Raw genomic sequence first — 12,399 nt, forward strand, 5'->3', positions numbered from 1 at the left:
CTAAATTGAGACTGACTAAAAACATCATGAAAAAATATTTCATTACATTTGAAAACATTTTTGTTAGTTATCAAAAGGGCCATCATTTTTCAGACAAACTGTAATTGTGAATACAGTAATTAGCATTATTATTAGTAGCAGTCGTAGTATTTACTTATGAGGGGGCCTCCTGACCAGTTATGCCTAGGCCCCCAAAACCTTAGCAGCGGCCCTGGCTGTGCATATTACTTTTGAAATAGCCTATACTGGAAAACATACAGAGAGCATTGAGAACTCATTTTGGCTTGGGCTCATTGCTTTGAGAAAAATACACAATACAATGAATACCATGCCAATTACAGTAGGCTATATCTCTTTTTTAAATAAAAATGAGAAAACCACAGAGCTTCTGATCATGTTGGAATATTGACCTGGACATGTTATAGGCTAACTACATTTACAGGTAAGCTCTGAACAACTTATCAACCACAATTGATCCAAATTAGAACAATTTACTAAGTAGATGTTGGGAATGGGGTTAATATCAGAAGGGGGAAATAACGTGCGTACTGGACTGAGGTGTTGGAATAGTGTACTTTTCAACGGGACTTTTTAAACTTCATGGACAATCTGCACGAGCAGCAAATCAGACTGTGTGTGTCCAGCACGAGAGCTAAATATAACAGGCTCCTAAGCAATGATGCCAACTTAGCGACTTCACTTCTTTTTTACTGCATGAACAATGGACTTAACACGAATGCACAGGCTCTGTAACGTTTCCCAACACGGTTATGTTTTTTTGTATCTCGTGCGCTGACTATGCTTATGCTGCTGTCATTCGGAAACTGCAGCATGTTGGCAGACAACTTTCTCTTGTTGTTTGTGCCGCACGGTAGACTACCCTATCATCTCAAATAGTGAAGCGAGTACTCTCTCCACACGTCTTCCAGACTCGCAGAAGATGGTCGCTAGAAACTTTCATTTAAAAAGTCACCGGATGACCAGAAAACTCGCTGTATGTGACAACAAAATGTACTCCACATTGCTGGTAACCCGCCGCTTTGACTCAAAGGGAAATACTGATTGCTTGGTCACGCCTCCTCGCAATAGAGATGGAAAGGCGGTCTGAATCAGAGCAAGATGATGTGCGTTGCGCACGAGAACAAATCCTGAAATTGACAGTTTCTAAAAAGTTTTAAGAGATATTATCCGATTTGTACCGATGCGGACAGTCAAGGTACGATGTATCTCGATTTTATTTGCGTTTCTTACCGATGCAGACGTTTGCAAATCGATGCAACCGTACCGTACAGGTCGTATCGATTTTCCGATACGTATCGGTGAATCTTCCCGTCCCTAATCTAGACGCCCCTAGTGCAAATTGAATTACGGACAGGGCGAATCTTGACATTCCAGTTTTTAACTCCACAAAAATAAGGCGGAAAGACTTAAAATAAAAATTTGGTGTAACGTAGTAAAATGTTCTATAAACCAGCTTCCTTGGCTGGGGTCTGCACTCTCAGAGTGCATTTCTAGTTTTTAGATGCGTCCTAGCATCTCTATAAGAAGGTATGTCCGTCCGTCTGTCCGTCTGAAACGCATTCTTCAAATCAGTCAAAACACGATCTTCTCCACCATTTTTCCGTGTTACATTGAATTGTATTCATTCATTTAAGTAAATAAGCAACAAGTGGACCCATCTTTGTTTGCCTGTCGGACTTGTTATTATTATACCCAACACTTTTGAAATGGCTAATGGTCTCAGATTAGCCTATTGCTGTATAGACTACTCTATTCATCTAAATATATTTCCTTACAATATGCAGGACATCATTAGTCAACAAATTATTTCTCATTAATGACACAGACAAGTTGCCTGTGATATCTGGCCCTTCTGTCAATAATCAAAACCCAATTTGGCTCTTTGCTCAAAATGATATCCCACCCCTGTGCTATTCAGACCTAATTACTATTACTATTAAAGTGATACTCTCCCATTTTTTGGAAATAAGCTTATTTTAAATAAGCTTATCAAATTTGCACTGTCATACCCAGAAAACGGTTGAAAGTATAGGATTACGGTAAAACCCTATTATTTCACTCAAGGGGAGGTGTAAAATAAGCTTATTTCCAAAAATGGGACAGTATCACTTTTACAATTGCCTCCAACTTTGTTAAATGGTTTTTACCATGTTTGCACTGTATTAGAAGTATAATACAGTGAACAGGTGTGGGGCCTATTTGTAGCCGCGCCCGGGGGTGTAGGCAGGGTTGATGAGGACCTGGCCAGAGGACTGGGACATGGAGGTGGCCCTCTGGGGCCTCATGGCCTCGTACACGGAGTCCGAGCGGTGCTCTGGTAGGCCCACGCCAGCCTGCGGGTCCGGCCTGTACTTTCCATTCACCACGCAGCAACGCTTCACCTGCAGGGAAGAAGAAGCATTGTGAGGGGGCGAGAGAAAAAGGAAGACAGAATGAAAGAGAGAGAGAAAAAGAGAACAAGAGATAGTGAGGTAGAGAGAGATGAAGAGCGTGAGAAAGAAAGAAAGAAAGAAAGAAAGAAAGAAAGAAAGAAAGAAAGAAAGAGAGAAAGAAAAGAAAGAAAGAGAGAACGAACGAGAGAAAGAACGAAAGAAATAAGGAGGGGGTGGAAGTGTGGTGAAGAGATGACACACACAAAGAAAAACAACAACCTGTGACTCACAGCTGTAAACTCAAAAAGGTTAGCTCTCTGTTTTGCATAAAGAGCGTATGCCGTCTCTCACGCTACGCTAGGTGCCATATATTTCTTTCGTGTAAGGTAGTCACACAAAACCACACGCTGAAATCAGTTCCATTCTTTTTTTCTGTTTTTCTTCATGGACAATAGCCACTGGTGACAGCATAAGAGTTAATTTTATAGTTTCTTTTAGGGTGTATCTAATGGAATTATACATTATGCTTGCGGTGTACATACTTACACCATAAATCTGAACTCATTGAGTTGTAGAGTAAAGTCTGATCCTGTGTCGTTTATGGCCTGCTGTCAGCCAACAACTGGCCAAAAATTCGAAACGAAAGGGTAGCCGTGGTAACCCATTCAAAAAATGACCATGGACAACAGTATAAACAGGACAAAATGGCTGAGGCTTATGATAGAAATGTAGAGTAAAGCAAAGTGCAATCCTCTGACTGTACTCTGCAATAGGAGTCATCCGTAAAGTAAAGTGCAGTCTTTTAAATGTGTAGGTGCATAAATTCAGAAAACACAGAGCACAAATTCCTTTTTTTTTCTTTTTTTTCTTTCTTACAGTGAACAATGCAGTTGACTCTAACCTATTAGTAAGCCAGGCTCAAATTTCACGACTCCCGATTGTGTGTCCGATTTTGACGTCGGGGCGCACCGCACACTAGAAGAATTGGCAACTGTCAACCTTATACCTGCTCACAACCACTGAGACGATGTCTGACGTTCTATTTCCAGTCGCAAATATCAAACACTTTTTGATTTCTACAATTTGCAATCAGCGACTCTTTGAGCTGCCAAAGTTCTATCTTAGAACGTCGGCTACGATGAGGAAATCTTTCCCGACAATCGCTTGCGATGGTCCTGGGGGCTAACGTTCCACCAATTGTCGTAAGGGGGGTTTTCAGCCAAGATTCGGCCCGATAGTCGTGTAGCCTAGTTTGAGCCCGGCTTGAGCCAACAATTGTAACACTGACCAGTTATAAAGTAAAGTGCAATCCGGTAACTGTGTGGGTACTGGAATGTATCCGCACTGAAGACTCTTTAGCCCACTCACCCTGATGATGAGAATGATGAGCACGAGCAGGACCAGGGAGCCGATGGTGATGGCACAGACGACCAGCATGGTGGACATCGGCACCTCCGAGGAGGTCTGGGAGGTCTTCACTGTCCCAGGAGTGCCAGGAGGAGCAGGAGTGGGGCAGATCTCCTGACCTGCATTTGTTAGGCACAAAAACAACTATTACAGCACATAAAGTAGTAGTAGTTGTAGTACATTAGTAGGCCTAGTAGTAGTAGTAATAGTAACTTCGTAGTAGCAGAGATTTTCTATTGTATAACTAATAAAGTCTTAAGTAGTAGCCTAGTAGTAAAGTCAAAGTCAAAAGGCATTTATTTGTCATTTGTGCTGAAACTAGCAGTCCACAAGAGATCCAGAAAAAAATCCACGAAGTTGGTCAGATTTTGTTTTACTCTCAGCCTGACTCCAGAAGATTTTATAGAATCTTTTAATTTCAGTGGTGATACTGTGTCTTAGGTTGTACATTCAGACAGTTCTTTTATCTGTGCAGTTGCAATGTATTAATTTTGAGAGATTAAGGTTTTTTAAGACTTGCTTGACAGCAACAATTAATGGAAATGGGGGGGGGGGTTAAACTGTGGGGGTAAACTCTGGTAAACTGTGGGTAAACTGTGATAAATTGAATAACTGATATAAATAATTTTATTCAGAACATAAAAATAAGTAAAAGAATATTCCTATTAGTTAAGAACGGTAATCTATTGCATCCCTGAACATCTATTATCGTTATTATTTTATATTTCCCATCACAGCACTGACGCACAGTCCTAGACCATGGTTGTGAGTGTGGCGCGACCCATGTGGTCATGGATAAGTTTGGGAATCCTTACAATGCCTTATACGACTGTTCAAAGTCAAATCCAACGTCTACATAGGGTATAGGGGGGACCGGTCATCGTTCAATGCATTTTTCCGACCGGACGTTCCATTCAAAACTTGAGACCATTCGTAGAAGACCTGGGGCGTTTCGTAGAGGACCTGAGGACGTTTCATGGAAGACCTAAGGACGTTCCGTTCAACCCATGCAATTTTTTTTTTTGCATTGAACGAATCGTCTGCTATTCGGGTATAAGTAAAAGATCAGTGAGAAAGGTGAACTTACCAGAGACCACCACCAATACGTGGCCATCTGTGTTCAATTTGTTTGTTTTGGGACCTATAATGTTCAAGTATTGGCACCAGTAAACTCCAGTGTCGTCTATGGTGAGGTTGGTTATTGTGGCAGTCAGCTTCGTAAAGTCGCCTACAATTTGAATCCTGCCACCAAAGGGTTTCCTCGGACTGGAGCCAAACTTGCCGTTGAGGTAGGTCACTTCTTGTTGCTGGTCGTAGGTCTTATAAAGGTACATTGCATTTGGTGAGTCTGACCGACCAGCTGAACATGGGATGTCGACTTTTTCTCCCTCTCGTTTCCATTCAATTCTCTTTTCACTGAGACCTTTGAAGAAAATGATATGACATTCATGATTAACACTCATGTCAAGTTCAGTTTATGACTTAACTATCCTGTTGGGATTTTCATATATTTCATGTATTTGGTAAACACATGTTCATATCAAACAAGTGAGGTCTTGCCAACGTACAGCAACCTCACAAAAGAGTAAAGAATTAACTATGACACCAATTGCCCTCAAACTAAATGACAGTTTTGCTGAAAGGAAATAGTTTTACCTGTGACAAAGCAGAGAAAGAGAGAGAGCAGCGGCAGGATGTGAGGTCTCTGCCACAAGCGCTCCATCATCATCGCCACCGTCATCTCATCTCGGAAGATGCGTCTGACTGGCTTGCATACAGGAAACACTCACACATATCCTAGCAGCTATTCGCGTCACCTACTTCCTGGAAAAACAAAGACAAGACTACTTAGAGACATGCCTATTTTTGGGGGGGTCATGTCATTTTCTTAAGTGAGTTTGATTAACTCCTTCAGCACTTTAGAATAAAGATGCCTTACACATGGTAAATAATAAACTAGTTTTTTTTAATTATATGTTTATTGAAGGTATCGGTAAAATACAATGATAAAATTACACAATAATGAACTAGTTTTCAACAAAACATTTACAAATGTTTATAAATGCATAAGCATTACTGTGGCCTTCAGGGAAAAAAACAACCAACACAACAAACATCCCACTGATCATCAACGGCAGTGCAGTGGAGTCTGTGAAAAGCACAAAGTTCCTCAGGAGTGGACATCACAGATGCCCTCTCATTGACTACCAACAGCACCACCCTGGTCAAAAAGGCGCAGACATGACTCCACTCAGGGCAGCTGACAGCTTTGGCTGGGCCCAGGACAAAGTCATCTGAAAGGGCCCCCCAGCCCAATAGATACAATGTAATGAACACCCAATTTTGGGCCCCCTCTCTCCCTGGGCCTGGGACAACTGTCCCCTTTGTCCCGCCCCGTCAGCAACCCTGACTCCACTTCCTGCGAAGGATGAGACGAGCCGACCCTCCCCACATCAGCACTCACCACATTCTACAGGGGTGCCATTGAGAGCATCCTGACCAGCAGTGTCTCTGTCTGGCACGGCAGCCGCTGCAGGGGGTGGCGAGGAGACGGCAGAAAAGATTATCAGATCACCCCCTCCCCCAGCCATTCAGGACGGGTACACTGCACTGCACACTGTTCCAAGAGGGCGATGAACATTGTCAAAGACCCCACTTACCCCAGCACATAAACTGTTCTACAGTCAGGGAAGCGTGTGGATCCGCACAAGCAGACTGGGAAACAGCTTCTTCCCACATAACAAGCTGCCACACTCCTCAACTCACTGAGGAAAACTACATGAACATTTCAAAGACACCAAGAACATTATAAGGGAGAGATGTTGAGCGCTCTTCTTTGTTGGATAGTATACTCTGATATGCTGGTGCCCTTGAAGTTAAACGACAAAAAGTCGATTCTTCAAAACTTGGTGGACGTTGGGCATACTTCAGGCGACTCTTGCATATAGAAACAAGGAGTACTTTTATAATTTAAAAACCCTTTATTTTAAACTGGGGTACATATCTAAAAACAGCAAAAACATTCCATGAACATTTATTCACCATGCTTTTGCACTTTACCCTTCGCACCTTATATACTGCGTCTAAACTACAGGACTCCTGTAACCTAAACCAGTGGTTTTCAAAGTGGGGGTCTGGGACCCCTGGGGGGCCGCAAGGGGATGCTAGGGGGCCCGCGGAAAGTTGGGAATAATAAAATAAATTATTGAAGAAATTGAATAACTAATATACACCAAAATAAACCAAAATTGAGGTACACAAAATATTCCCATTAGTTAATTTTATATATTCTACTGGGGCACTGACTCACAGGCCTTGGACTGTGGTTGTGGAGGGTGCACAGGAAAAGTAGTGCGGCACGACCCATGTTAAGGGAGCCTCGGATGGAATATACCGGTGTATGGGGGGCATTGGCAAGTTTGGGAACCCCTGACCTATACGACCACTGATTGTATCCTCTGTTGCTGCTGCTGTGTGTGTGTGTGTGTGTGTGTGTGTGTGTGTGTGTGTGTGTGTGTGTGTGTGTGTGTGTGTGTGTGTGTGTGTGTGTGTGTGTGTGTGCAGGGGACTTTTATTAATAGTAGGCCTATATGTATGTTTAGTTCAACTGCAGACACAGTCGCAGCAGTAATGGAAGTTTTTCCTCCAAGGGCCGATTCTCACTCCACTGTGCAGGTTGATTCTTGCTCATTTACATACATTTGTAAATGTTTTGTTTATTATTAGTTCATTATTAAATATTAATTAAGTGTTAATAAAGCTCTTTGAGGGACCATTATTCTTCAGTGTTACTATCTGCCTTACCAACCTCTGCCACAAGAGGGGGCCAGTCTTTAGTGTCTTATCTTGGATTGGGTGGGGAACCTATGTCTTGAGGGCTGTTTGCGGCCCTTGAGGGCGTTTTATCCGCCCCCCGTTATTTTAATGTCATGCTGCTTCACATGAAATATGACATATTTTGTAATAGAATCTTAGAAATTATATTTGCAATACATTTAAGTTATATTCAGGGGACCTAGAGAAGGTGCCTGTTTTAAAGGTTGCTGCCTTCAATGGGCCAAAAGTGCAGGTGTTCATAGTACGGCCCTTGGATGACTTTTACTGCCCTTTGAGGAATTTGAAGTGACCCACAGTGTGTTATTTGACTATGACACTTGTCAATCATGTCGCACGTCACAGCGTTCCAAATGGTGCGTCATAGTGTCCAGTGTGCGCTTTAGTGCAAGTTTGCAACCTGTCACGGCTGGTCAAATCCACATCATTTACAGCTAAACATGTATTACATTATACCCCAGTAATTCAATAGAATGATTTCTACTTAAAAAAGGGACTTTAACTGGCTCCCGTGGGTATAAACGTCAGTGGTACCTTGCTTTCCAAAATACTAAAATGGCCAGGCTTTCTAAGTTGCCATGGTAACGCTCTGGAATTCTAGAGCCACGGGATTCTCTGACCTGAGATGTCCCATGTCAAACTCAGTTACAGTACCTTGAGGGCCATAGTTCGACTATACACATAGTACAAAGTTTTCTTTTCTGATTGACACCATGGGCTGGTCAGTGTTAGGCCATCCATCATGAAATGACACCCATTCCGAGCAATCCAAATCAACTCATGGCCCAAAGTGGACGAAGCAGAGCAAAAAAGCAAAACAGCACATTCAAAATTTTCAGACTGAAATTTTTTACACTTTCAAAGTTTCAGCAGACTGAACAAAACTGGGAAATATTCAGCTGAAGGAACAGTTGCCTTGAGAGTTACAAAATAACTAAGTCCCTATGAGTCAACAAATCAGTTGGCATAGTTTATATTTCAGGCAAATATATCGATTATATGTCCACAATGTCTCTGTATGACTGGCTACAGGCTTTCACGCTCTCTTATTCTAATGTCAATTTCTGCACCAGATACACTGAGGACATTTCTGCTTGTGGTCTTCCTGTTGGTCTTTTCTCTGCAAACGGCCTTGCTTACTGTAAGTAGGTCAGATGCTACTGTACATAAATGGTCATGGCAAGCTTGTGCATTGGTCAGTAGCTTCACGACTGTACGTACCTCTGCAAGGCATGAAGACAATAGGGGCTGGTTGCATGACAGATTATGATTATTATTGTTATTATTATTATAAAGTGAAGTGAAAACTCATTGGGAAACGCCAACTCCCATTCTCATTGTGACTCAGCAGTCCACAGCACATAGGCTATGTGCACTGCACACTGCACACAACGAAATTGCATTCATGCCTCACCTCATATTTCACTGTATACTGTATTTATATACAGTGTATTTATATATAGTTACAACAAGATGTAAACCGCTTATGAATTGACTTCAGACTGAGGTGTAGCTAAATAATGCACACAGTGGACTATTACCTTTCCTGTTGCTCATCGCCAGAGAGACAGCAGCTGTTCTCAACACGCTCCACAGCAACATCCTATAAATATGGGCCACAACAACATCATACAGCCCTATTATAAATACTGGCCTGCTAATGGCTCAAACCACAGGTGCCATTTTTATCTCTTGCTGTGGTCTCGACAACTTCATCTGGTGTTCAGTAGAAATGAGCTGCCTTGTCGAAATGAACAAAACAAATGAAGAGCTCTTTTCCAAAATGAGATATATCCATTTTATAGAATGTTGGGAAATTGACATTTTTGTATTGGGCATTCCATTGAATTGCATTGCAAAATGCATTTTATAGAGGTTTAAAAAGTATGTTATCAAAACATTTGAATGGGAAGATTTCACATATAGATTACAAGACTTCTTAACAGTCTATTCCTATATTAAAATGCAAAATGTACTGTATACTATATTGTATACAGTATGAATGACTGTGATAGTAAAAGACATGACAAATAAACATCCTTGTACAAAATATATTTTATTGGTTATATGATTAAACCAGACAAAACTATAACTACCATGTATGGAAAATCTTCAAATTGTTTTCTTCTAATATAATTACTGTATGTGCAGCACACAACATTGTACAGAAACTAAAGAAAGACAATTCATATACTGAACAGTAAAATAAATGTAATTCTGGTATGATGCTTGTAATGCATCTTTAAAAGTCACATAATACAGACCGTCACAAGTTCAACATACAGTAGACCTATATAGATTTAAAAAAAATATATATAATAATAATAAATCAATAATAAATCAATCCACACCACACAAAGACATGTATGAAAAGTTTGAGCACGGATATGCTTCTGATGTTTGCACCTATAGATGGTCGCTTGGCAGACGAGGTGTAATTGGGTAGGACACAAAGACAGGGTTGATAATTACCAAACCAGAGGACTGAGACATAAACATCTAGCCTATCCCTTTGTTGGATAAATGGGACTTGGATAAATGGGAAAAATCTCTACCATGCATAAAACAAGACACTGTCCAGATGAAATATGCTTTGTGGTAGTAATTGAAACTCAAAATAAAACATGCCTCTTAGACCCTTTACACTTCAGCATATTTACATTACAAAACAGCTGTAACACAAGTAGATCAACAGTTAACTCAAATGAACTCTGAAGGCGCCGGTTCTGTATGCTACTGATGTTTAAACGTTTGCTATGATTGACGGAAGGTTATTGGCAGACTTCGTATGTTGAGTTTGGGTACGCTGCATAGTCAGGGCAGGGAAGACTGCAGAGGCGCGGAGGTGTCCCTCTGGGGCCTCATCTGCTCATAGTCAGAGTCACCACCAGACTGGGGGCCAGGCAAGTAATTCCCTTTGCTGGCATAGCAATGTTTTACCTACAGAATAGACACATGGACCCAAGCATGAGAGAGAGAGAGAGAGAGAGAGAGAGAGAGAGAGAGAGAGAGAGAGAGAGAGAGAGAGAGAGAGAGAACGAGAACGAGAACGAGAGAACGAGGGGGTGGAGGTGGAGGTGGAGGTGGAGTGAGATGAGATGAGTTTACAGATAGTATGAGAGTGATTCTACGATTCCCCTACGCTTTTGGCAAAAGCAAAATGTCAATTATCAGTATTTTTTTTCAACTAAATGACCTAGATGTTTACATAGTGTATATATTTAAGTTTCCAAACAAACAAATTGCCAAGCTTAATCTTAAATCATTTGATAAATACTCTAATGAAAGCGAACATTTGCTTAATTATTTTGTCAACAGTGTTATGGACAAATACTATGTCATTTCAAACATATATAAAAATACTACAGAGTTGAAACAATATATGTTTGAAAGTGCTTATGTCCCTTAGCAGTAATGTTGTCATGTGATTGTTGAGCTTCATAAGTAGGATTTTATGAGTCACTGTGATACAGACTGACACATTTTTCATCATAAATCCCTGTAACGTCTGATTTGAATATAGTCACCCTCCTTATACAAGACTTCCTTCTCCAGAGATAATCCCTAGTGTATGTTCATAGGATTTTTTCCAACACATAAGGGATCAATAGCGCAAAAACACTTTCAAAACAGTCAACGGTGTTACTCAACTGTGTTACGGTCAACAGTGCAGGGTAACAAGTCGGCACTTTTTTAGGAGAAAAAAACAGAGCAGACAAACCCATCTCCCTAGAACACAAATTATTTTGTTTGTTTGTCTGTCAATATGGATATAAATTGGCAAAAACATACTCCTCCTCAACTGTCATCAGTGTTGCCAGATTGGGCTGGTTCCCGCCCAATTGGGCTGCTTCGGATGGCCGTGTGCGGGTAAAAATGGCATCTATCAGAAAAACCTTCCCACTGCCATATAAATCAATAGAATTGGGCAGGTTTTTAGGGCGGATTTTGATCATTTTTTGGGCTGGAAATCATCAGCCTCATCTGGCAACCCTGACTGTCATACTTAATTGTAACACCATTGACGGTAACACCGTTGACATTTCAGCCATTTTTATGGTGTTGTGCTAACTGAGGACCTCAGAAGTTCCACCACAACACCTTAATCAATTCATGTATCTGTATGCTTTATCTGTGTTTTTCTACATGTGATTTCTAATTCAGATTCTTATGAATATGTTGATAACACAGTTGACAGGCAATTTTCCCGCTATGAGAACATGAAAAAGAATGGATTAAATTATGGAAGGATGGAGCTCAAAATTTACCAAAAAGTCTTCCCGTATCCTGCCAAAGAGGTTATGACATCACGTGATGTTATTCGTATGGCCTAAGACCAAACCATTACTGATTTATGGAGGGGGTTTTAGACCGTGACACGGTTAACACAGTTTTCGTGGACACACATAAAATGGCAAATTTCATGTATAATGGAAAGGACAGTGGTCTTTCTGACAGTTTTGTCATATTGTGATGATTACTGTGAATCAACATTTGCAATCGTCTTGGGCAAAACAAGTTTCTTTACATGCTAATAGGAAGACTGAATCTGACATTTGGAAAACAGGACGGCATGAAAACGCCCAAAACCAGTATTAAATATTCATTCATGCTGAGGGAAATAATGCTATGTCTACACTTTCTGTATTATATGAAAAATAAATGTTTTCTAATGTCCAAAACATCATTGGATGCAGTTAATAGTTTGTGGAATTGCCAAATAAAATCCACGGACTTAAAAGTGTAGGCGAATTAGAGAATCTCT

General features: G+C 40.9%; 1 protein-coding gene across 1 annotated transcript; it reads right to left on the reverse strand.

The window, feature by feature from the left end:
• Window positions 1-327: 327 nt before the first annotated feature.
• On the reverse strand, window positions 328-5,613 carry si:rp71-81e14.2 (uncharacterized protein LOC100002239 homolog). Its single transcript, XM_063194399.1, has 4 exons — window positions 5,457-5,613; window positions 4,888-5,223; window positions 3,762-3,919; window positions 328-2,402 (listed from the first exon to the last, which is right to left on the reverse strand). The coding sequence occupies exons 1-4, from the start codon at window positions 5,539-5,541 to the stop codon at window positions 2,217-2,219; spliced, it is 765 nt and encodes a 254-aa protein (XP_063050469.1). The 5' UTR covers window positions 5,542-5,613; the 3' UTR covers window positions 328-2,216.
• Window positions 5,614-12,399: the final 6,786 nt, after the last annotated feature.

Source organism: Engraulis encrasicolus, chromosome 1, assembly GCF_034702125.1.
Source record: "Engraulis encrasicolus isolate BLACKSEA-1 chromosome 1, IST_EnEncr_1.0, whole genome shotgun sequence".
In the NCBI taxonomy this organism is placed as follows: domain Eukaryota; kingdom Metazoa; phylum Chordata; class Actinopteri; order Clupeiformes; family Engraulidae; genus Engraulis; species Engraulis encrasicolus.